General features: G+C 39.9%; 1 protein-coding gene across 5 annotated transcripts in view; it reads right to left on the reverse strand.

Annotated features, from left to right (window-relative positions):
- acot11 (acyl-CoA thioesterase 11) overlaps positions 1-25,067 on the reverse strand; it is a 166,686-nt gene that overhangs the window by 13,498 nt on the left and 128,121 nt on the right. For 4 of the 5 annotated variants that reach the window (XM_062979602.1, XM_062979603.1, XM_062979601.1 and 1 more), the window contains 8 exons: positions 21,014-21,064; positions 16,954-17,014; positions 12,214-12,315; positions 10,211-10,346; positions 7,872-8,028; positions 3,865-3,984; positions 2,712-2,856; positions 2,202-2,257 (listed from right to left, as the gene is read on the reverse strand). In XM_062979602.1, coding sequence (XP_062835672.1) covers positions 2,202-2,257; positions 2,712-2,856; positions 3,865-3,984; positions 7,872-8,028; positions 10,211-10,346; positions 12,214-12,315; positions 16,954-17,014; positions 21,014-21,064 — 828 coding nt within the window. The remainder of the gene's footprint in view (positions 1-2,201; positions 2,258-2,711; positions 2,857-3,864; positions 3,985-7,871; positions 8,029-10,210; positions 10,347-12,213; positions 12,316-16,953; positions 17,015-21,013; positions 21,065-25,067) is intronic. The other variant, XM_008109397.3, reaches the window with a different exon arrangement.

A 25,067-nucleotide genomic window follows, 5' to 3' on the forward strand; every position in this document is an offset into this window, starting at 1 on the left:
TTATTATAGTGTAGGATATGTCTTTCTAATATCTTAGCAATCTTTTTTTAAAAGAGAGAGAGAGAGCTTCCCTTTCATTTCACTGGAGAAATGTTGACAAGCATATCACCAATTCCCACATAAAAACTCCAGAACTGAGAGACTGGAGTTAATATAGCTCATAAGGTTTTTAGATACTGACTGACAGGAGTCCATTCAAGCTGTCTGTTCATGCTTCTTTTCATATTCCTATTCCAAAGTTTATTAAAGTCAGTCCATTTGCAATGCTACAATTCAGCTCCAGAATGTGAATAAGAAAAGAAAATGTCTTTTGGAGCATGCGCCAAGCACCTATTCATAATTAGTAAGCAAACAAGGTATGGAGGAAAGAATGAATCCCTTATGCTATCTTAATCAAGCTCCTCAAGAATGGAACAATATAGAACTGTAATATATAAATATTTAGTACTTGCTTCGAACTATCGGTTGTCAGAGCTAGATTGTTTAAAAGTGTTGCTTCAAGCTAGGTTTGAGTCCCAGAATCCGTTGGGGTTGATTAAATGTATTTTCCTGAGCCAAGCACCTCAGTCTTCATCCCCTAACCTTTGCTGATTTCAACATTTTGAAGATTTGGCACATAGGCATAAAAAACACTGGGTTGCATAAGTAAAGTCACACACCTACACATACCTCACATTTCAGCTAATAAATCATGTAGCTTCCAATATTTTATAATATTGAGAATCCCTTCTCCCCAAGATGTGGAAATGTCTGCCTTCTAACGATAAGGCACTTTGATGGCCAACAAGATCTCCTAGTCAGTCAAAGCTGTTCAACACTCTCACTAGCTGCTTTCTTATTGTCATGTGCCTTTAAATCAACTCCGACTTCTGCTAGAATTGGCTTGAAGGGACTTTATAAAGAGAAAGTAAGATTTATACAGAGGAGGTTTACCACTGCCTTCCTCCAAGGCTGACAAAATCTGACTTGCTCAGGGGACCACCCAGTTATGTATACTTTTTTCCATCTGTTATGAATAATACAAGGAGAGTAGCTAGAAGTGTAAAACTAATGTGTAGGATAAGCATAACTTTTCTCTCTGTGTCCCATGTGTGTTTTTGCTGGGTTAGATCCACATGTAGACAGAAACTTGAGTATTTCTCAATAATTTCTGCTCTTCTGCATTGGCTTCCAACTGATTACCGTGGTCTATATAAGATGCTAGTTCTGACCTTTAAAACTCTTTACAGTCAGGGCCCATCGTACCTTAGGGACCATCTCTCCTTCTCCCATCATCGGAGGTCGCAACGACCATCCCAACGAGACTTACTTTATGTAAGTCCTAGAGAAGTGCACTTGGAAAGGACCAGACGCAGAGCTTTTTCTATTTCTGCCCCTGCCTTATGGAATGCCTTGCCGCCCTACATGAGAGCCATGCATGAGTTAGGGCCTTTTACCCTAGCACTCAAGACCTGGCTCTTTACTAGAGCTTTTAATCTATGTTAATTTTATCAATATTTGTATGTATGTATTTTTATCCTTTACAATTTTATCTTGTAAATCGCCTAGAGCATCGTGGATGGAGGGCGATTAATAAGTAATTAAATGATGATGATGATTCTGACTGTATTGGGATGTGCTGACAGTATCCAAGAATGCTGCCCTAGTCCTTTTGCAGAGCCAGGCAAGAGAATGGAAACACAATCCATTACCTATGTATAAATATGATTCTATCTCAGAAAAGCCCCATGGGGAGAAATAGCATAGTAAAAATAGATTAAAAATAATGTAGTAAAAATATAGAAAAAACCACGCAGTCCCTGGTGGCGTAGCTGTTGAACTTACTGAGCTGTTGAACTTGCTGACCAAAAGGTCGTCGGTTCAAATCTGGGGAGCAGGGCGAACTCCTGCTGTTAGCCCCAGCTTCTGCCAACCTTGCAGTTTGAGAACATGCAAATGTGAGTACATCAATAGGTGCCACTCTGGCAGGAAGGTGGGACCTTGGAGATGTCTAGGGATAACACCAGCTCTTCGGCTTAGAAATGGAGATGAGCAACACCCCCAGAGTTGGACACAACTAGACTTAATGTGAAAAGGAAACCTTTACCTTTACTATACAGTCATTAAAACCTTTACAAAAGCTCAAGTCTAAACAGTACTTTGCAGAAAGGGGAGAACTGATTGTAAGTAAGGTGTCAGGACAATAATTTTTTGCCACCTACCTGTCAAGTCGAATTTTTTGCCTAGCGCTAGCTTCTTTAAACCGCCTTTCTCCATCCTGTTAAAGAGAAATAAGAAAAAAGATGCATAAGACATGAATAAGACATCCTTTGACAGAGTGTATGGAGACTCTAAGGTGACACGCCAGAGTTCAGAAGTAACTTTAAAAGGAGAGCTAGAAAATACCCATGACTGCTGGTCATATTTAATTTGAACCTTAAAAGTTTTTCATCTGACAAGGATGGCACTCATGTCTGTGCACTGTACAATGCACTGCAGCAGGAAATAAACTTGCTGAGCTGTAATTATCTGTCAAGTATGAAGCCAGGCCTTTAAATCAAGATTCTCATATGTCTATGAAACTTCTCAAAGCAATTTTTCTGTCTTTCAAGAGTACATGAATCATATTCTCAACATGGTCCCAAAAAGAAAGCAGATTTTGCCTACACATTTGATTCAAGACCACTGATAATCCCTTTTGGATCAACTCAGTAGCATTTTCTGCTTCTTACCCCTGGTTCTGGTTTCAACAAAGGGAGTGTTCGTGGTTGGCCCACTTCATTCAAAACTACAAAGGTCATGAAAGCACTGTTTATGTGTCTTCGACTGACTTCCATTTCATGTCCATAGGCCTCTACACACACTCCGACCTCCATGCTGGAATGAAGAACAACTTTTTGAAACTACAGAATTCTAAATGCGTACATCTATATGATCGTTCAAACTATTTGCCTTGCTTGTTATGCTGTACAGAGCCACATGCTTGATCACAGAGTTGACAAAGTTGATGCATTACTGAATGGTATTAAAACAAAGGCAATTGGGTTTGGATAGCTACTTTGAGTACCTCCTGAACAAACACTTGGGATTTTTGTATTTTATTCTCCAAAGTGTACATCTATGAACCGACTGTGACCTGATTTTTACACTTTGGATGACATCCAAAACATTTTTCCAGATTTAAAAAAATGTTTTGGGGGTTGGGAATCCATTTTGCATGCAACTTAGTATGAAATACATCTTATGGATTATAGATGCTACTAGTTAAATGTTACAGCATTTATGACTAGCTTGTCTTAAGAGTAATGGTATCACAGTAACAGTGAAATCAGCAACACCAACACAAATAATACCAGGTAAGCATCCCAGTACAATTCACTGTGAACAGCAGTAATAAACAATAACTAAAATACAAGGGCTATTTTGTTATCTCTGCTTCTTGTAGAACTATCACTTTATCTGAATTCATTAATGTATAATTTTAAAAGGACATATGCTGACTTGTTTCTTCACAGACTTGAGATCTATCGCTTGACTAAATCTGAAAATACTCACAACTGTGATGACTTTTAGAGGTCTCTCACTTATGAAATCATTTCCATGCCCCATTTTAAGAATGTTATCCCTTCCAAGCATCTGCTTAAATGATTTTGCATCTGTTCTACTGAGAATCATAGAATAATTTCATTAAGAAAATGAGGTACAATTTCTTCTGAGCTCTGAAGTGACCTTCCACAGCAAGATGTCTGCCAGATGATTTAGACTACAATTCCCATCTTCCCTGATCATGGGCTACAATGGCTGAGGCTGATAGGAGTTCATCCTTAACATCATCTGGAGTCCACTACATTTGGGAGAGCGGCTGTAGAGGATGAAAAGACAGACCTGTACTTGAATGTATTGTTGACAATAGCCTTAAAGAGAAGGCGGTCTCCTACTTGAGATGGTCCCCGAAAATGGAACATTTCTATTGTCTTCAGGGTAGGATGTGAATGACACAATCGGCTACAGGAGAAAAGAGAAACAGATTTGAGAATATGCCAAGAATTTTACAAAATCCAGACCTGTATACATTATCCATTCACTTTTATAGAACAGACCACTCAAATATTATCATGAATTGGGGTGTTTCCACACGAAAGACTCCTAGTAGAGCTTGGAAACATTATTTTTGCGGCTACGAAACCCAGAATGGCTGGGGGGTTCTCAAAATTTCAGTCCTAGCAGTAACTTTATTAGTTCCTAGTGTTAGTAATACAAAGAGTTCAAGCAGCTATTTTGTCCTCCGTCTTTATCAGGTTGGTTGTGGTTATGAAAAGTGACAGAACCAGCAGGAAGACATGGGAGAGCTACAAATTGACCCCTGGTGAACTTTTTGAACCAGGCAGTGCAACTACAGAGTGAAAGCTTTGTCTGAAAACACCATTAGTAACAGGTCATCCTCTTGCAGATGTAGTTCAGTTGTCATTTCCCCAAACAACCCAATTTTTGTTTATGTGAAACAGCAAGGCTCAAGTCTAGATTATAAGACCAGCTAGATTTCCTCAGGCCCCTTGTGACTGAGAATGTCTCTGTCAGTCACGAAACTTTGAGTTTCCATCACTGAGGGAGTGCGAGACAATCTCTCCCCCCCCCCCTTTTCTTTCATCACAAATTTATAACCTGAATTCCTAAATTTTATGGACACAGCGCCACCTGAAGGAGAGAACATTTAGCTTGTCTCCAGTTGAAGTGAATGATTTTGGATTAATACTTTCTAGGAGACTGGGATCCTGCTTGTTAGAGGGCAAGGACTATGCACAATCAACTTACCAGAAAGAGAAGGTAAAATGTAAAACAAAGACATGCTTCTGCTAGGAAATTATTATTATTTATTATTATTTATTGCATTTATATACCGCTTTTCCCACCCCTGGGGAGACTCAAAGCAGTGCACATCAAATAAAATTCTGGGAATTGTTGGCCCTGAAGCAACTTTTTCAAGCTCTGGGCAACCAAAAGATCAGCAACCTTTCTACCCATCTTTTTCAATGAGAGCTTGTTTAAATTGGAGATATGCACTCATGAAATGGCCATTGAAAAGGACCACTGCTTTGCTTTCAAAGGAATAATGATGGCCAAACCACTGATTTGCCACCTACTATATCAAGAACTGTCGGGGAAGCAGGACTGAGGCTAGACAGAAGCACCGTGCCAAAAGGAGACCAGCTCTGCAAGCCAGAAGGAGATAGGTAAGGAGTCTGGCAGATGAATTAATTAGATGCTATACTAGAATCATAGCATATTAAAGTTTGAACCGCTTCTGGAGGCAGTTGTGTAACAACTTGTAGCCTCCAAGCTATGCAGTAGGAGTTAAACCTGATCAGTTCCATAGGCAGAACCATTGCTAAAGTGTTCTGCCTCATTACATTTTTTCCCCTCTTAATAGTAAAGCTAAAGGTTTTCCCCTGACATTAAGTCTGGTCATGTCCGACTCTGGGGATTGGGGCTCATATCCATTTCTAAGCCGAAGAACCGGTGTTGTCTGTAGATACCTCCAAGGTCATGTGGCCAGCATGACTGCATGGAGTGCTGTTACCTTCCCGCTGGAGCAGTACCTATTGATCTACTCATATTTGCATGTTTTCGAACTGCTAGAAGCTGTGGCTAACAGCATGAGCTCACCCTGCTCCCCGGATTCGAACCACTGACCCTTTGGTCAGCAAGTTCAACAGCTCAGCAGTTTAATCTGCTGTGCCACAGGGGGCTCCATTCCCTCTTAATACTTGTACTTATATACTTGTGGATCATCTGTGTGGTTAGATAGATACCTAGACAGACAGACAGACAGACTCACAATTATGTATCTGTGTGTGTGTATGTGTATGTGTATGTGTTAGTTCTGCCTATCCAGTTCATCTTTTTAAGGTATTTACTAATTGTTTTTCTGCCTGCCAAAGGGACGTTCAATAAAGTACACGAGTAACAGAAAAGAATAGAAAGAAAGAGTAGAGCCAATTTAAAAACTAAACTAAATATGGAATAATAAGAATTATGGACATCTGTCAGAAGTTCAAGGACAATGGATCTGACCAGACTTCCCTTAGGAAAGAAGTTTACTACTGTTGCGGGAAAGAGGGTAAGTTACTGTGGAGATATGTGTTAAAAAGCACAGTCAGTGGCCAGATATGAACCAATTCAGGTCCAGTTTTTTCTGCTCCTGTGTCTCTTGATAAAATGCAGCCATGATGGGGGAAAATTCCAAGCATTCCAATGTGCATTTATGTCTCAATTTAGTAAAATATTAAAGGTGTAATTCTAAGGAATAAGAGTTATAATGTTGGCCAACTTTATTTCAGCAACACCAACTTTCAGCAACACCAACTGGTAACTATGTTTATGAGGACATAGAATACATCCAAAATATAGCCACGTGAAATAGCACTTAATTTTGTGGTGTTTGACTACAATTCAGATGAGTTCAGTCCAACTTGCGTGGCTCAAAGCAGCCTTTCCTGCAACCACCTACAGGTTCATCAGCATGGCTGTATTAAACAACTTGTAGCCCGAAGGGAAATGAGCTATATTGGTCATGCATATATGGGCTTCACAATGCCACTTACTGCTCACCTTATCAAAGTTTAATGGAGTTTAAAAGGTTCTCCTCAATTTAACTCCTATACCTGGGATGAAATGAAAACTACCTAAGGACAAATACTTCAGATTGTTCCATCATTTTGTCTCCCAATCCACATAGAGATGGAAGACAATTAGTTGGGAGGATAGTTTTTTATCTATTCTCAGCCAGAAGAAGCCAACATGATTTCAGCTTTTGCTGCTTACTTTATAATAAGAAATAGCAATAGTTCAACATTTGAAACAATAGTAATAGTTTGGTATTGAATTAAGTAATACTGTTCTTAAGCAATATTAAACAATAGCATTAGCCCAATATTCAATGTAAAAGACTTGGAGCTTGATGGTCCTTTGCTAGCTGCGCTCTCTCTTTCTCTATGGATTTACATTCCTAAATTCTGCTGTTAAGTAAATATTGAATACGTGCAGGCAAATAGTATTTTCAACATGTCTTTAAGTAACATTACACTATATCTCCTTGGTCTAACAAACATGAAGTTAAATAAAAACGAGGAAAAGATACTAAACTATTTGGTTATAGGAGCAAGAATTGTTTTTGCCAAAATATGGAGATCATCCCAGATACCAACCACAGAACAATGGACAACAAAGATACGGGAGATAAAGAACATGGATAGGCTAACATTTTTGATGAGAAACCATCAAGGCAAACCAATAAAAGAAAAGAGACTGGTCAAACCTGGAAGATTACCTAAAAACAAGAAAAGATACAAGCATAGGTAGCGAAAATAAGAGCTAGAAAACCCAAGGAAGATCAAAACTAAAAATATAATAGCTAAGAAGGAGAAAACCCCCAGATCAGAAACTGCAATCATCCCTTCTTCAAAAAAAAAACAAAAAAAAAACAAACTGTAATTATTCCCCCCTCAAAAATCAAGAATTGTGGGAAGGAACTTTATGACATCTCTACCAACAAAGAAACTTACCTCACAAACCCTCCTCATACCTCTGTCCCCCCCCTGCACTTTTTTTTGTTTTTTTTCCTGTCTTTGTTTCTTTCCTCCCCCTTTTCTCCTTTTTTCTTATTATTTGTGTATTAAAAAAATCTTCAATAAAAATGATTTTTTAAAAAAAGTAACATTACACATTTTTACATATGATAGATGTCATTGATATGATGTCTTTCAAAGAACAGCTTTGATATGATGTCTTTCAAAGTTCTGCAGTGAAACTATGAGTGGCAAATCCAGCAGCAAACCACCAACATCATGAATAGTTTTATTACAAAAAATAAAGAAGATAAAGAAGCACACCACCTCGCTGCTATTGTGGCCACATTCTCCATCCAAGCCATGATCTGTCCTCCAAAGGTGTTTCCTTGATGGTTGCCATGTGGAGGCAGAATGAGTTCCACACTCTCCACGCGTGTCTTTTCTGCAGGTACAGCCATGTTGCAGTCTCTGGTCTCAAGCTCTGTTAGGAAATGAGGGTGGATTTTATAAGGGAGGCACCTATAGAGAAAAAGCTTCATCAGAGCCAGACTATTTGGCATCTGACCCCAAACATAGGTCCCTAGAAATCATGGCATGGCAGAGGTGGGAATAGGAAGTGATATAGTCTTATAAGAAACACACTAAGACTAGAATCCTGTTGACAACATACATTCACATAATTTGGAGTTGTTTAGGTCTATATGTTTGAAAGTTAACTATGCAAATAGGCATTCAGTACTCCCCAATGCAATGCTTGCCCTTCCCATACAATGAAGCTTCATGACACATACTCATTTAGTTGCTGGGAGAGGGTGGAATATCACTTCTGCAGCTTGGAGAAAAAGGTAGATGGTGTCCTCTTGTCTATCTGGGAGGGCAATAACTCCTGTCAGATATTGTCTGGGGGTCCTCCACCTACCCTAAGTCAATATGTTGTCCAAGGCTTTCATGGCCAGAATCACTGGGTTGCTGTGAATTTTCCAGGCTATATGGCCTTGTTCCAGAAGCATTCTCTCCTAATGTTTTCCCCTGAGGCAGGCATCCTCAAGGGTTGTGAGGTCTGTTGGAAACTAGGCAAGTGAGGTTTATATATCTGTGGAAGGTCCAGGGTGGGAGAAAGAAGTCTTGCCTGCCTGAGGCAAGTGTGAATGTTGCAATTGGCCAGCTTGATTAGCATTGAATAGCCTTGCAGCTTCAATGCCTGGCTGCTTCCTACCTGGGGGAATCTTTTGTTGGGAGGTGTTAACAGGCTCTGATTGTTTCTTGTCTGGAATTCCTCTGTCTTCTGAGTGTTGTTCTTTATTTACTCTCCTTATTTTAGATTTTTTAATACTGGTAGCCAGATTTTGTTTAATTTCATGGTTTCCTCCTTTCTGTTGAAATTGTCCACATGCTTTGAAATTCACACTTGCCTCAGGCAGACAAGAGTGCTTTCTCCCACCCTGAACCTTCCACAGATATACAAACCCCACTTGCCTAGTTTCCAACAGACCTCACAACCTCTGAGGATGCTTATCATAGATGTGGGCAAAACGTCAGGAGTAAATGCTTCTGGAACATGACCATACAGCCCAGAATACCCTAAGTCACTTTATACTTCAATGCATATCAACATTGAGAAGATCCTCAATGTGGGGAGCAGAAGAAGAGCCCTCTGCAAGTATGATCACAAAACATTACACTCTGACCGTTGTTTAGGCTTGCAGTGAGTGCTTCCCGCTGAGCACAGCATGCAGCCACAGGAAGTCACGGACTTTCAAGATTTCCTACTGTAAAAAAAATCAAAATGTGTTGAAATGAAGAAAGGTAGGCAGGCTGATGCCAGAAACTAGAATATAGGGGCCCATGCGCAATATGTGCTTTTGCCAAAGGGTGAGCAAACTGCTTGGTCATATCAGACATCCCTTGCTTTAACTGCAAGTGATGAGTTTAAGTCTTACAAAAATGATCCATCCTTTATCCAGTACTCTGCTGGGTGGGGAAAAATGCACTTGCACCTATGCAGTACGAACCCACAACTGCCCATGCATGTGGTAAGAATCACATTTTGCTTCTTTGGTGGGTATAATTTCAACTATAATTTTGAAGATGATCTGCCTTTTTATTATTTCCTACCAACAGGAGCCCCGGTGGCGAAGTGTGTTAAAGCACTGAGTTGCTGAACTTGCAGACCGAAAGGTTGCAGGTTCAAATCCCGGGAGCGGAGTGAGCGCCCGCTGTTAGCTCCAGCTTCTGCCAACCTAGCAGTTCGAAAACATGACAATGTGAGTAGATCAATAGGTACCGCTCCGGCGGGAAGGTAACGGCGCTCCATGCAGTCATGCCGGCCATATGACCTTGGAGGTGTCTACGGACAACGCCGGCTCTTCGGCTTAGAAATGGAGATGAGCACCAACCCCTAGAGTCAGACATGACTGGACTTAACGTCAGGGGAAGCCTTTACCTTTACCTACCATCTTTTAGAGGTGACTGGGATATAATTTAATAAGGAAAATAACTTATTACGTGCATTGTCTCCTGCACACTTCATTCCATTGAGCTATTCCCAGTGCTCTTAGCCATCAATTGCTATTTACTGTTCATGAACACTGCCAGGAGTGGTATAGGAGACAACCGCTTTCCTTCAACAAAAGCACCATAGAGGACTTTGTGGATTATTCTACCTGACTGCACAGGATTGTTAGAGACAAGGCCTTTGATTGTATCTGCATGGGCCAGCCGCATACGACGGCGTTCAGCAGCAATGCTGTATTCCATCTTCTCTTCTTCTGTTTGAGGAACAAATGGTTTCAACTTTATCTAAGTAGAAGAAGGAGGAAAGAATCAATAGTACATTCAAGATTCCTTTCAATTCATAGGGTAAATTTTTACACAAACTTTGTAGATGGACAAAATATCAAATTATAACAGCAGACCTGTATGAAAACTAAAGATTCGATGCTTTGGGTGCCAGTGTGTTTGTGTGAGGCCCACTTTACATGCCCAAACATAGGGCAGTTTGGAAGACAATTTGCATACATTTACAATGGGAGAGCTTCACTTAAACACTTGGCCAAAAACTATGTTGGAAATAGCAGCCTCCCAAGCCTTGCACTATTTATTTGTTAGTGTATATATTTGCTAACCTGTATTCTATGTGTATGTTGATTTGCCAGTTTGAGTGTACCTCTTTTGTGTGGGAGGGGTTATAGACATATGATTGTACTGAGCATGTTCAGACTCAAGACTCCATTTTCTTGCTGTTTGAACTTCAATTCAGAAATATGCTCTTGGACTTCAATGTTAGCAGTTTGCATCAGACCTCAGTGGAGGTGGATGTATATTGCTGCTTTAGATCTCGGTGGAGGTGGGTGCATGTTTGCCTATGGACTTCAATGAGTACATTTATGCTTAAAGACTATGGACTATTGATTAAGAATGTTACCCTGTGTACCCAATACAGAAAACTACATCTTATCTATAACTGAACCTTAATAAGAAATGTGCCTGTATGGTGAATTAATACAAGATATTTGTGAGCAAACAAGGTATGTTAATTTTCAAAGAAGACTTTGGTTTTTTTTAATCTCTGAGTGCATATTTTAAACTAAGAGGTTTCAAGAGAGTGTATATGTTTTGGTCAACTGCAACTGCAATTTCAATTTCAAAGAAACAACCATCTTCTGCTAACCAAATATATTTTGAAGTGGCATGTCTTTATCTTTGGCAGTTCAAAGACATGGTTCTTCAGTTTAACAGCTGAGTTACCTGTGCGCCATTACATGAATGTTTATGAATATAATTTGTTCAAACAGTTGACTTCTAACAAGGTCATACTTTTTTTTACTAGTGTTTTTCAAAAGGTGGTCTCCACATGTTCATGGAGATTCCCATTTGCCAAACGGATATGACATCATTTTTCCTTTTCAATAAGGTTATGATTGCCATTTATTTCCAAAAGGATATCTGCCCAGAGACTGGATGCAGTGATTTCCAACTAAGAGTTATGCCATCAGAGGCTGTGATTCTCCATTTATGCCATGTCTGGAAAACAAAGTAACTTTTGGTTTATTTACTATTTCAGAGAAAAACAGTAACTGGAGTCCCTGAAAGCCAGAAAATATGCTTAGTGTGGCCAGCTAGCTACCTATAATTTAGACCCTAACCTTATGCATCTTATTTAAAAGCTAGTTCCAGCATGTTAAATCTGAACTTGTCCCATTTCAAAGTGCAAAGAATAGCAATCTTTCAATGACTCCCAGTTACTGTACAAGCAGCCCGAATTCTGTAAGCTAATAAGCTCAAACAATACTGCTCTTAGCCTCTGTCACTATCATTTTAAACTGCAGCCCATTCATCAGTGCAGAACTTTAGCCTACCTTAGCCACATAGGAGTTAAAATGTTTTACTTTAATACTAGATTTAATTTTTCTGATTAAATACTGGCAGTGCTACACCAAGACTATGCCATGTAAAAAAAACCTGAAAGAATGAACAGTGGAGGTTATTTTTATGCACAGAAGTTAAGAGCCATGATAGAATAGTCAGAGCAATCAACGGGAGTTCTTTGTACATTCTCCAGAAAAAATTGCTTAGGAGGAAGGGAGGGATGGACAACAATGCGGTTTTTGTTCTCAGTCCCCAAATGGAAACTGCACGTATTTAAATGTCAGGGGTCTAAACCTACCTTAGCAGCTGGTTTGCCTTGTGCCACAAACGTTGCATATGCCTTGCACACATTCCATTGCTCCCCATTACACAGATCTTCATAGCTGACCTGTACACCAACCTAGAAATAATAACCAGAGGCAAAGTGGGGGGAAGATATTGAATGAAAAAGCTTTCTTATTTTTTAAATCATTAGCAACTTCCATTCAGGAAAAAAGAAAAAGAAAACCGCATATGTTCCCTTCCTCAAAAGAATACTTTGTGGCACCTGATGAAGTTGTATTGTACAAGAAGTCTGTATTCCAGTTCTTAGCTGAGGTCTGGCAATTCAATACTTTTGAATATTTAAAGATGAACAGGCGGTGCAATTATTGCATTCTATGTACCGCTGCTTTCCTAAGCAAATGAATCACGGAAGTTTGTTCCCCGGGGCAGCAAAATAAGAACCAGGCATCCCTCGAATCAAACTGTTCCCTCCTCAAACAAAGGAAGCCAAGTTGCAAACAAAAGGAGTGGGAATCAGGGTGCCTTTAGGCCTGGAGAGACTCTTGCTCTGTGGGTTATTATAAAAAAGCAATCACAATTAAAGTGGCAGGGGGTGGTTGAATACTGCCTGAACCAGGCCGATGTATATTCTGCACCCTGCATAATGGGGCCCCAGCTTTCCAAACAGCTGCTTTTAATGCTTTTGGTTTTTGAAAACAACAGCAGCAAAGTTTCTAGCCCTTAGGACTAGAAGGATAGTGGAGGATAGTTTGATGACTTGGAAGCCATGTTACCTGCAGGACACGGGTTGATGCAGATGTAATGATTATAGGCAGTCCCCAAGCTATGAACAAGTTAAGTTTTGCAGAATTGTTCTTTCAACTTAAGTTGAAAGTGTAAGTTCAGCCATAGATATAGATATAGATACAGTAGAGTCCCACTCATCTGACTTCCGCTCATCTGACACACCGTATTATCCGACATGAGGGCGGGCCGGTGGGTGGCAAAGGCGCAGCCGCAGCAGAAGCTTCCTCCTCCTCTTCCTCAATGGCCAGCCTGCCGAGGAAGAGGAGGAAGATTGGCAGTAACAGCAGCATGCAAGCCTCGCTTGGGGGCTGCGATGCCCCCGCCGCTTGTCCTCTTCTTCCTCAATGGCCAGCCTGCCAAAGAGGAGGAGGATTGCCAGCAACAGCAGAAGATACTCCTTCTTCTGCCACCCTCCCTATTATCCAACAGTTTTGTTTATCCGACATTCTGCCCGCCCGTTTATGTCAGATAAGCGGGACTCTACTGTATATGCAAGCTTTGGGTAGCACAGGGAAGGGTTAACATCCCTGTGGTGTTTCTCATGCTGTCTGTGTCCCTGTTCAGAAGATTTTACCTCACTTTCTGTCCCTGTGACAATTGGATTTTGAAAAATTTGGCTTGTTGTGGAAACAAGGCTTCAGTGGAGACATCTTTTCCCCATGATAACTCTTTAAGGAGTGAATTTCCCCTCCTATAAGGGGAAATTCTCTCTCTTCCTGTTGTCTCACCCCATTCTTAGGAGCCCCAGGTGGTGCAATGGGTTAAATCCTTGTTCTGGCAGGACTGCTGACTGAAAGGTTACCAGTTCGAATCCGGAGAGAGTGGGTGAGCTCCTTCTGTCAGCTCCAGCTCCCCATGTGGGGACATAAGAGAAGCCTCCCACAAGGATGGTAAAACATCAAACACCTGGGTGTTCCCGTCCCTGCAGACGGTCAATTATCTCACACCAGAAGTGACTTGTAGTTTTTCAAGTCACTCCTGACACACACACACACAAAATTCTTAACTAAGAGCTGTATGTAAGTCAGGTGTTTGTAACATGGGAACTGTATGCATTCTATTTCCCTCTAAAAAAAATATTGGAAAAGCTTTCATATTCTAGGTGTCTATTTCTTCCCACTGGCAGTCATTCTCTAAGCTACTATTCAATACAATAGTTAGCATAGTGTTAACATACAATGGGGTTATTTCTGATCCAAGGATCTGCAGGCATAAAACCAGTTGGGGAAACAATCCCCAAAAAGTGGTGAGATACAGTTGTGGCACATGAATTACACCAGTATGGTTCAGGAGTTCAACAAGACTTGTCTACAATGACAACAAACAATGGACTCAGTTTCATAATCCTAGCCAGAAAAATCAAGCCAAGATGAATTATTCTGATCTGTTTCATTTCAAAACTCCACTCCTCTCCTTGCAGACTATATGATAAAAAATATATCCATTAATCCAGAGTTAATAACTAAAAAAATGAACATGGCTAACACCTGAGATAGCAGTGCAAAGGCTGAAAGAATTACTACAATTCCCAGTTCTTGCCCCCAAATGGGCCGGGCTTTAGTACACTAGGTTAATCACCAAGCTGCAACAAATCTTGCCAACCAAATGTTGACAGTTCGAAGCCCAGGTCAAGGTAAGCTCCTGACCTTAGTCCAGCTTCTGACTATCTAGCAGTTCAAAAACAAATGTGAGTATATAAATATGAACTGCATTAAAGCGAGGAGGTATTTAGGCTCAGTGTTTCAATCAGAAAAAGGAGGAAGTTTATAAACAAAGAAAGCTCTTCCACAGGGAGATGGAGCGATAGCACCCCTGGTGGCCAGAACCGAGCACAGCCTCCAAAATATATCGAAAGATGAGAAAGCCAATATATACTTCTATCTGTTGTCTGTCTTGTCACTGTTATAATCGGCATTGAATGTTTGTAGCTCTGCCCTGAGTCCCCTTCGGGATGAGAAGGGTGGAATATAAGTACTGTAAATAATTAATAAATAAATGACTTGTTTTGTTGTCCTGGACCATTATAGACACAGAATAAGTCTTTCTGGCAACAAAAAGATGTCAATTCATGTTTTTAAAAAAAACCCTCTTCTGGACTTAAAATGGTCCTGGGGGCAAAAACCTGACAAAACTTCCTGCCATACTTGCATAGAGGACATTAGTAGTGAAAAAATGGACAAATTCTGTAGTTCTTCCAAACCCTTTTTAACCTTGGGAGCCACAAAAATGGCCCACCCTTGCTTTAAAGCAACAATCCCACCAAAGCTTTTGCCAGTTGTACATATATAAAATAGATTGCTTTCATAGAATCCTAGAGATGGAAGAGCTCACAAGGGCCATCTAGTCCAATGGTTCTCAACCTGTGGGTCCCCAGATGTTTTGGTCAACTCTCAGAAATCCTAACAGCTGGTAAACTGGCCTGGATTTTTTGGACTTGTACGCCAAAACACCTGGGGTACCACAGGTTGAGAACCACTGATCTAGTCCAACCCCATTCTGCCATGCAGGAACACATAATCAAAGCACCTCTAACAGATGGCCATCCAGCCTCTATGTCAGTGGTTCTCAACCTGGGGTCTTCAGATGTTTTTGGCTTACAACTCCCAGAAATCCCAGACCGTTTACCAGTTGTTAGGATTTCTGGGAGTTGAAGGCCAAAAACATCTAGGGATCCCAAGTGGAGAACCACTGCTCTATGTGAAAACCTTTAAAGAAGGAGACCCCACCACCCTGTGAGACAGCTGTTGAACAGCTCTTACAGTCAGGAAGTCTTTCCTGATGTTTGGATGGAATCTTCTTTCTTACAGTTTGAACCTATTAGTTCATGTCCTAGTTTCCAGAGAAACAGAAAATAAGCTCACCCCCTCCTCATTGTGATATCCTTTCAAATATGTAAACATGGTTGCCATGTCCCCTCTCATCTTTATTTTCTCCAAGCTAATTTTTGCTTTTCCTAATACAGATGCTATAGGTCATTTTATTTCCTTGTAGTCTCAACTTCTACATGAGGTGGGTATTTTTAAATTTGGTTTTGCTTTCTAGGGCAGACTGTTAATTTTACTTTTGTTGCATTATTTGGTGATTTTGCAACTAATTTTGCAGTTATTGCTTTATGTATTGCTGCATAATACCATTTCTGTCAGATATGTGAAGTATAATTTAGAAGTGAAAAATATAAAATAAGATACCTGGCAAACAGAGAGAGACAACCCACCCAAGTTTTGGACTGCCAAGAGTTGTGCCTTGAACAACAGTGATGCCCTTAAACCAGGCATGGACAAACTTCTGCCCTCAAGGTGTTTTAGACTTCAAGTCCCACAATTCCTAACAGCCCCAATTCCCTTCCTTTCACCCCTCAGACCTGGCTTATACTGGGAGCAAAATATATATAGCATGTGCATGTATACAGCTAATAGGCTGTTATGAATTGTGGGAGTTGATGTCCAAAACACCTGGAGGGATGAAGTTTGTCCATGCCTGATATATAGGGTGTCCCAAAAGGTTTACATTCCTTAACAACTAATGGTAGCTCTGATTATTATTTGAAGGCTATGGAAATACATTTCTATTGAAGGATAAATGTTACAATAATGAGTTAATCAGAGTTATGATTTCCATTTAAATTATCATTTTATGTAAGATGTTCAAAGTGTCATTCCTGTGCAGCTATGCACTGCTCACATTGTCAAAGCAGAGTTACAAAATTTTTTAAAGTTTTTCTTGTAATTTTATGACACTTCTACATTATTGGATTCTTCAATCTGGTTCAGAGTGCATACATTTTTGAGGGGGAAACTGCAAAACCTTTCTTGAATTATACATTGTTAAGAATGTATACATTTTGTGCATAGAAATCCAGCTGTATTTTATTGCAGCCACTAAAAAAGACATGTGAACGTTTTACTACTACTCTTACAACTATCATCACCACTACTTCTACCAAGACAACAAGATAAAGTATACAAACCTCCATGCTAGAGTTAAATGCCCGGTTCACTTTGGCTTTGATGTTGACAACCTGCCCAACACTAAGAATGGGAGAGAAAAAAACAGAGAAGGTAAAAATGTTAAAATACAATTGGCAAAAAAAAAAATCCTGTGGTTCCAACATGTAGGAGACATACTTTTCTGGTAGGTCCTGCTCTACAAGAATGCTGTCATGGTCCATTTGACTGAACAGCCTGCTTCTCAGATCACTCCCACTGACTCCCTGAAAAGCTACACAGTCACACTCGGATTAATTCCTGTGGCCTGTTTGCTAGGTCACCTGGACAGTTCATAGAAAGGTTGGGTTGTAGGGAAGGTGGAGGCTTCTCTGGACTGACCCAGAGATTTATGGGATGCACATCATTATTGTGTCCCCCAGGTCCTGAGTGGAAGATTTAGAAGGCCCAGAACTCATGTAGTTTTCTGGTTCATCAGGTAGGGCACACAGATAAGATTTCACCCTTGACTAAATACACATTTAATCATATCTCCTCCTCAGTAAAGAAAGGAATTTACAATTATATCTCTGGGTTCAAGATGCTCTGGACATATTCTTTTCTTTGGTACCACCTTAATAATCCTTGGAAATAGTGAAACCGTGTGTATTCTTAACTGGAATGATCCTTGAAAAGATAAGCTCCAACTGTGAGTTTTGTTTTACTCCTTATGAACCACCTCGGTGTCCTTTGTGTTCTGAACAATGGTGAAGCCCTCCTGCAGTTCAGTTTTCTAGCACAGAAATCCAATGTAGGGGCACATATCATGAATGAGATTGTGGAAGATATTCAAAGCCTGCATTGAAACTATCAGATTGCTAAAATAGATTTCCCATGAAACTGCTCCCCCCCCCCCCCCCACACACACACACAGACATTTGTTCTTGCACCCCTCCAGAATCTCACCACCAAACACACACAAAATGAAATATTATAAAAACTGTTATTGAAAATCTATAAAAGCCGTGAGTCCTCCTTGCAGATGATATTCCTGTACTACCTACTCTCCCCCATGTTTTTGTGAATTCCAAAATGAACTTCTGGCCATGGTTTTCATGGGAAGTAGCCTACAGTAGAGTCTCAGGACCAAGGAACTTTTCCAGTCCCTGCATTAGATTTTCCATGAGCTGATACTGGCAGATTAACCCAGATTCAAGATGTGGATGCCTATACACATGATAGCTAGGAGGCACTATCTGTGCAGCTCCAATCTTGCATGGTACAAAGGATTAAAACTGAAGGGTCTTTCTGTGGCATTTATTTAGGACTCTACCCATGGTATATAGCAGTGGTTCTCAACCTGTGGGTTCCTAGATGTTTTGGCCTTCAACTTCCAGAAATCATAACAGTAAACTGGCTGGAATTTCTGGGAGTTGTAGGCCAAAACACCTGGGGATCCACAGATTGACAACCACTGGTATATAGCCTTTTATTGCCAACATGTGTATACTGTCCCAAAACCCTAACTAGGATTCAGAGCAGTATAAAATATATGTAGCAAAAACAGTAGTACAATCGGTAAATAAACCCAAAGGGGTGATTTCAGAATTGTGGTGGACCAGCAGGAATAAAAGGTCAGATATGCATCAAAATAATTATATTTAGAATCACACACTTCTAGATGGAAATTACCTGTTACAATACAGATGTTTTATAGTCCAAATATTTATACTGTGGCATTCAATTCTAAAAAGGTATAAATCAAGAATAAACAACTTTCAAGATTTGTGAGAGACACACAAGCATCCTTCTTGACCTTAATGGGCCACATACTCTCCCCCACCAAAGGTTCCTTAAGCTTTATAAGAACCATGATGAGGAAAACTGTGCCACCAAAACCTGATGTGACAAAAATGTACTTCTAGTTTTGATGAAATGCTCATAAGTGAGAGGGGGGTGCCTGGGAACAAAGATTGAGAGTTTGACTGATATTCCCTGAAGGATTTGAGGGCCCCCCTCCAAGTAAAAAAAGGTCTGGGTCTTGCGAGGGGCACAGAGGCCAGACTAGAAAGCCATGGCCCTTCTTGGCTCTACCCTTAATATAACGGCATACAGGAGATCACATCTTACAATAATCAAATCTTCACCAATACTCATTCACTTTAAAGATAATCTTCCTCCATTCAATTGACTGAATATTCAAGAAATAGATGCACCGAAACTCCATATTTTGCATGTGGACATACCTAGGTGATCAAAGAGTATGACTGATAGATGTATTATGGCATACTATGGGTGCATCGTTTTGCCAACTATGAAGGACACCTACCTTCCATTTTCAAGAATTTCACTTCAACTAACACAAAATTATTTTTCCTGTAAGGTCTTACTCAGAAGAAAGTCTCATCGTGATTAGCAGGACTTACCCCCAAGAAATTGCAAAAAGGATTTCAGGATGATACTTCCCTCTCTAATATTTACTGAATTTATTTAACAAATAATATAATCTAGTGATTGAGCCTCCCAGATGTTCTGAACTTCAGCTATAATTGTCCATGCTTGCTGTTGGGTGAGACAGATGAGGTCCAGAACATTTGAAGGGCCAAAGGGGATTAGTGTTCTTACCTTGGGCTTTGTTTCCACTAAACTTGTTTCTACTAAACTTTGTAATAAGTATACACCCTTTTTTAATTCACAGTATGACACACTTCTATTACTTGCAGATTTGATGGTGGTTGTCTGTGTCAATGTAACATGTTGCTTTGTTTTTATATTATTTTGTGTCTCTATTTTTGTTGATTTAAGTTAATTTTGTTGTATATCTTAATCATTATTGTTTATGGTTTCCACTGTTATTTTGTTGTAAGCCGCTCCAAGTCTCCTCTGGGAGATGGAGCAGGATACAAATAAAGTTTCATTTCATTTATTTATTTATTTGGAGGACGCTATTTTTAGATTCCCTGTACATAATTAGAGCACTACTCGTATCTTTGAATGACGCAATAGGACAAGGTTACATTACTATCAGCTGACACTTGTGGAAGGCATTCATATGACAGCATATACTAGACAGAAAACTTAACTCTCCAGCAAGGGAGCTCCAGCTGGGTCAAGCAGAGTTACATTTTCCAGATGATCTGACCACACATAACTTCTTAAACACCCACTTTTGCCATTGGAAATCTAAATGTAGCCATCACTTCAAATTCCTATGGTGTGGAAAACCACTCTGCATTCCAGTGCCCCACAAATGCAGAAGCTGTGTTCTCCAACCTTTTCATACTTCTCGTTCAGTTTAAAACACAAAAGTAAATCACTATTGCAGAGACAGGGCATGCAGTCCAACTAATGTAGCTTCCCAACATTTTAGCCCTAGGTAAAGTAAAGGTTTTCTCCTGACATTATGTCTAGTCATGTCCAATTCTGGGAATTGGTGCTCATCTCCATTTCTAAGCCGAAGAGCCAGCGTTGTCCGTAGACACCTCCAAGATCATGTGGTCAGCATGACTGCATAGAGCGTCCTTACCTTCCCACCAGAGGGACCTATTGATCTACTCACATTTGCATGTTTTTGAACTGCTAGGTTGGCAGAAGCTGGGGCTAACAGCGGGAGCTCACCCTGCATCCTGGATTCGAACTGCCAACCTTTTGGTCAGCAAGTTCGGCAGCTCAGAGGTTTAATTTGCTGCGCCACCGGGGGTTCCTTATTTTAGCCCTAAGCCTACAAAATGTAATCTGCTCTCTTTCCATTCAATTTCCTATAAAATGATCTCTTCATCTGGCACTTGCCTATTCAGCCCAGGACAGCAGATGGACTAAGCTCCTCATTTTTCACTCAGCAATTTCACAGTCATATCTTCATTCCCCAGGAGTTTCCTTCAATTTTAGAGCCCAGAATCTAGAACCAACAGAGCATTCCTGTATGTGAGACTTCTCTGCTTTAAGACTAGACTATGTGAATAGAAAAAAAAGCAGAGACTGTGGGTACATTATGAGCACTGTGTCAGTTAGGTTAATTAACACTCGGATCTCAGGACATGAATGGGTTAGGAGATCAGCAATCTACTCTACTGCAGTACATATTTCTACTACAAAGGCTCATACCAGGCATTGTTCTTCCTGCATTGGTACCAGGGTGACTCTATATGCATCTCTCTAACACACAGGGATAGGAAGGAAACAAAGCAAAAATGGATGTGAAAACAAAAAGACTCACCCATCACATGCAAAACATACATTTGAATCCTACAGAAATCATGTTATACTAACAATTGTATATGTTGAGATCTTCAGGGCTCAGTGTCTAAGCTACCAACAAATAAATACAGTATATTATTACCCCAAGTCTTGAAATCATCATCAGAGGCCCTTTTCCAATGGAAGCCCTCTCCCAATCCATCCAGTGTCTATTAATCATTGAGATTCTTCAGTGATATTATCCAGTCCTTCTCCAAACTGTGGCATCCCCTCCATAGAGATGTCTTCCAGGGACCTACTCAGTTAACTTTTTATACAATATAAAGATCTTCTCATTTTCTCATGCCTTAACTTGTTTTATGTTTTATTGACAGTTGTATTTTAAAATAATGATTCAGAACTATTTTCCTCCTAGCTGGATATTTGTTAGTTTTGTGTGAGTATGATATTTGTTGCCCTTAATAATAACATTAAATTGTTACCCAAATAATATTATAAAACCATCAGGGTGACACAACAGAGTTACACTCTAACAGCTACAGAAATACTGGAAGTTTAATATCTGTGGAGAATGGGTAAAGAACCAAAGTTAAGACAAGACAGAAAAAATACTTGCAAGTGCTGTTGACCAGTAGACAGACAGAAACAAAATTATCCCAATTCTAGTTCAATATTCTAGCTATCACGCTAGCTTTCAGGAACCTACTGATATTGACCCTCTGGAAATACCTATTTATCAATCTCCTAGTCAGCATAATAATATTGTCAAATTTAAAAGAAACAGAGCAGCTTTATTGTACAACCCACCATTAGCCAATGGAAAATAAATATTCACATTACATCTCACTGCAGTTTGAACAGCTCTTCCTTTAAATATGAGAATAAGGTGGCCATAGGTTGGAAATTGACAGTAATTGCCTTAACTTATTGGAGAGCCATATTTTTATATTTTAGATTTTTATAAATAAACTAGCTGTGCCCGGCCACGCGTTGCTGTGGCATTGTCTGGTGGTGTTGGTGAGAACTTGTTGAGGTAGTGGTGGTATTGAATGTCTGTTGTATGGTTGTCTTTATGTTTAGTATGCATTTGGTTGTTTGTGTACTGTGAAAGTGGTGAGGACACTGTTTATGTTGGATTAGTGAAACTCTATATTTGTAATCTTATATTATCTGCCTAGAACTGCCCCTTCTACACAGCTGTATAAAATGCACACTGAAGTGAATTATCTGGCAGTGTGGACTCAAGATAATTCAGTTCAAAGCAGATAATATAAGATTCTAAATGGGTAATATAGCTGTGTGGAATGGCCTTGAGTCTATACTGCCATATAATCCAGTTAAAATCAGATAATCTGTATCTTATAGGCAGTGTGGAAGAGGCCTGAGGCCTAACTGTGCCTGACTGAGTAGGTTGCTAGGAGACCAAGTGGGTGGAGCTTAGCCCTCTAACTGGCAGCAATTGGATAAAAACAATTATTCCTTTCCCTCTAATTAGGACTTTATTTTTCTTTTCTTTTTGTTGTATCAACCTAGAGCCATGGATGATGGGTTGTATTGTCAAATTTCGAGGTTGGGGGGCCTGTAGTTTTGTTGTTTTGTCCGCTGCCCTGATGCCATCACTCTTTTATATATATAGATAAAATAAATAAATATACTTTATTTACATTCTGCTCTATCTCCACAGGGGGACAGACAATAGATAAACAGAGGAAGGCTTCCCTCTTTCATTTCTGGCATCTGGAGGCTGTGCTCAACTCGGCCATGGGGAGGTACTGTTGCTCCATTCTTCCAATTGAGGAGCCTGTTGATCGAACCACTAGCATGTTTTTCAGGGGCGTCTTTTACCTCCCTGCTAAAGTGGTACCTATTTATTTACTCGCAGCTATTTTCGAACTGCTAGGTAGGCAGAAACTAGGCTGACTACGGGAGCTCCCCCCCCCCCCCCGTGGCTTGAACTGTCAATCTTCTGGTCGGCATGATCTTTTGTACCTGGCGGTTTAACCCACTGTGCTATAGCCACAGCCCTGTAAAACTTTTACAGATTTTAACTGCTTAATGAGGCCTGATTGATTATTTGTTTTAGCCAAATTTGTTTTGTGTATTTTAACTGTTTATTTTAATTGTTTTGTTTATTTTGTTTTATCTTGACACTGTTTTTGGAAGCCGCCCTGAGTCTCTTAGGGGAGAGAGAGCAGGTTAAAAATAAAGTAGTAGTAGAGTAGTAGTAGTAGTAGTAGTAGTAGTAGTAGTTGTTGTTGTTATTATTATTATTATTATTATTATTATTATTATTATTATTATTATTATTATTATTATATGATGACAAGGCTTACAACAACGACGTCCACATAAGAATCAGTGCTGAACTGACTTGCACTCTCTCTCTCTCACTTGCATAGTCATTTCCGACTCTTCGTGACCTCATGGACCAGTCCACGCCAGAGCTCCCCGTCGGCCGTCGCCTCCCCCAGTTCCTTCAAGGTTAGGCCAGTTACTTCAAGGATACTGTCCATCCATCTCTCCCTTGGTCGGCCTCTCTTCCTTTTCCCTTCCATTTTCCCCAGCTATTCCCCAGATTTCCACTATTCTAATTATTATTCAACGAGTCTCCAGAACAATGTGCAGCAAAATGAATTCCTCAAATTGACATGCAACTGTCCTACTCTATAAAGTCTTTCAAGGGAACTCACAGGGGAAAGTGGTCGAACTTTTTAAAAAATGTAGCAAGGGTAAATAAATGGCTCCAAAATTACCTCAAAACACCTCTCAAGGACATTAAGGTCATTCCAGCCATATCTGGATGCCTCTTATATTCTAGATCAAATGATCATAGGAATTTCAGCCTCTCTTCAATAGGGACACTGTTCCAAGCCTATGGATCCATTTGGATTTTAAAAATCTTTTCACAGAATCATAGAATGATAAGAGTTGGAAGAGACTACATGGGCCATCTAGTCCATTCATAGTAACATTTTGGAAACGTGAGTGGAATGTTGAAGGAACTTAATTCTGTTTTTGGATGAACTGGTTATCTAGATCTAGCTCAATCTGAGTGTATATGTGTTTAATAGTGAAACAGTCTTTCCCCCCCTGATGAATTACTTTTTTTCTGGGACAAAAACTAAGCAGTGATTGAAAACTGCCTTCAGACTCCAGACTGAAGTTTGGGGACACAGGGATACAGTTATTCTAGAAGTATTACTGGAGGATTTCAGCATGACTTCATACTCTCTGAACACTCTCTGAACACAGGAGGGCTTTAGAAACCCACCTTCTCTCCCTGGAAAATATCCGAGGGCTAAACCTAGTGATAGAAACACATTAAAATCTTCTATGCCCTATTCATAAATAATTAAGAGTAAGAAAGAGCTAGCTTTATAAAGTTGCACGAGTGAAATATGCATGAAAACAACTCAGAGAATATATTTAGTGTCTTCTGTTATGAATCAAAATGGGCAATAATGATAAACAATCCTAGCTGAAGAACCTAACTGAAGGGCCTTCATTTGTGCTAATCTGAATAAATATCACCTTGCAGGGGCTCCTTTTCCCCTGAAGTTGTTTCCCATTCAAATCATGTCAATGAAGAAGTTAGTTGTCATTTTCTTCCTTTGAGAGTTTGGGGACAAAAAGATCAAGTGTCTCATTTCTATAGACACAGGAAAACAAGTTCCTCACATACAACTGCATCTTGGAAATTGTTAGAGGAGTGGTTTGCTGCCATGTGATAAAAGAAGTTTGAAGGACAGGTTTCAGTGATATCAAATATCAAGCATCGTGGAAGCAAACATTTCTGGAGAGAGATCCTGGCATATCTGAATCTTAGCACCTTCATGTTCCATGACATGACATTGCTGAGAGGTCACATTGCCAGACTGATTATTATAGTATGAATCTATTTCATATCATGATTTCAGGTTTGGATAGGTTTTTCTTAACCATGTCTCCTGGATGAATTCTG

This window comes from Anolis carolinensis, chromosome 4, assembly GCF_035594765.1.
Source record: "Anolis carolinensis isolate JA03-04 chromosome 4, rAnoCar3.1.pri, whole genome shotgun sequence".
Lineage (NCBI taxonomy): Eukaryota > Metazoa > Chordata > Lepidosauria > Squamata > Dactyloidae > Anolis > Anolis carolinensis.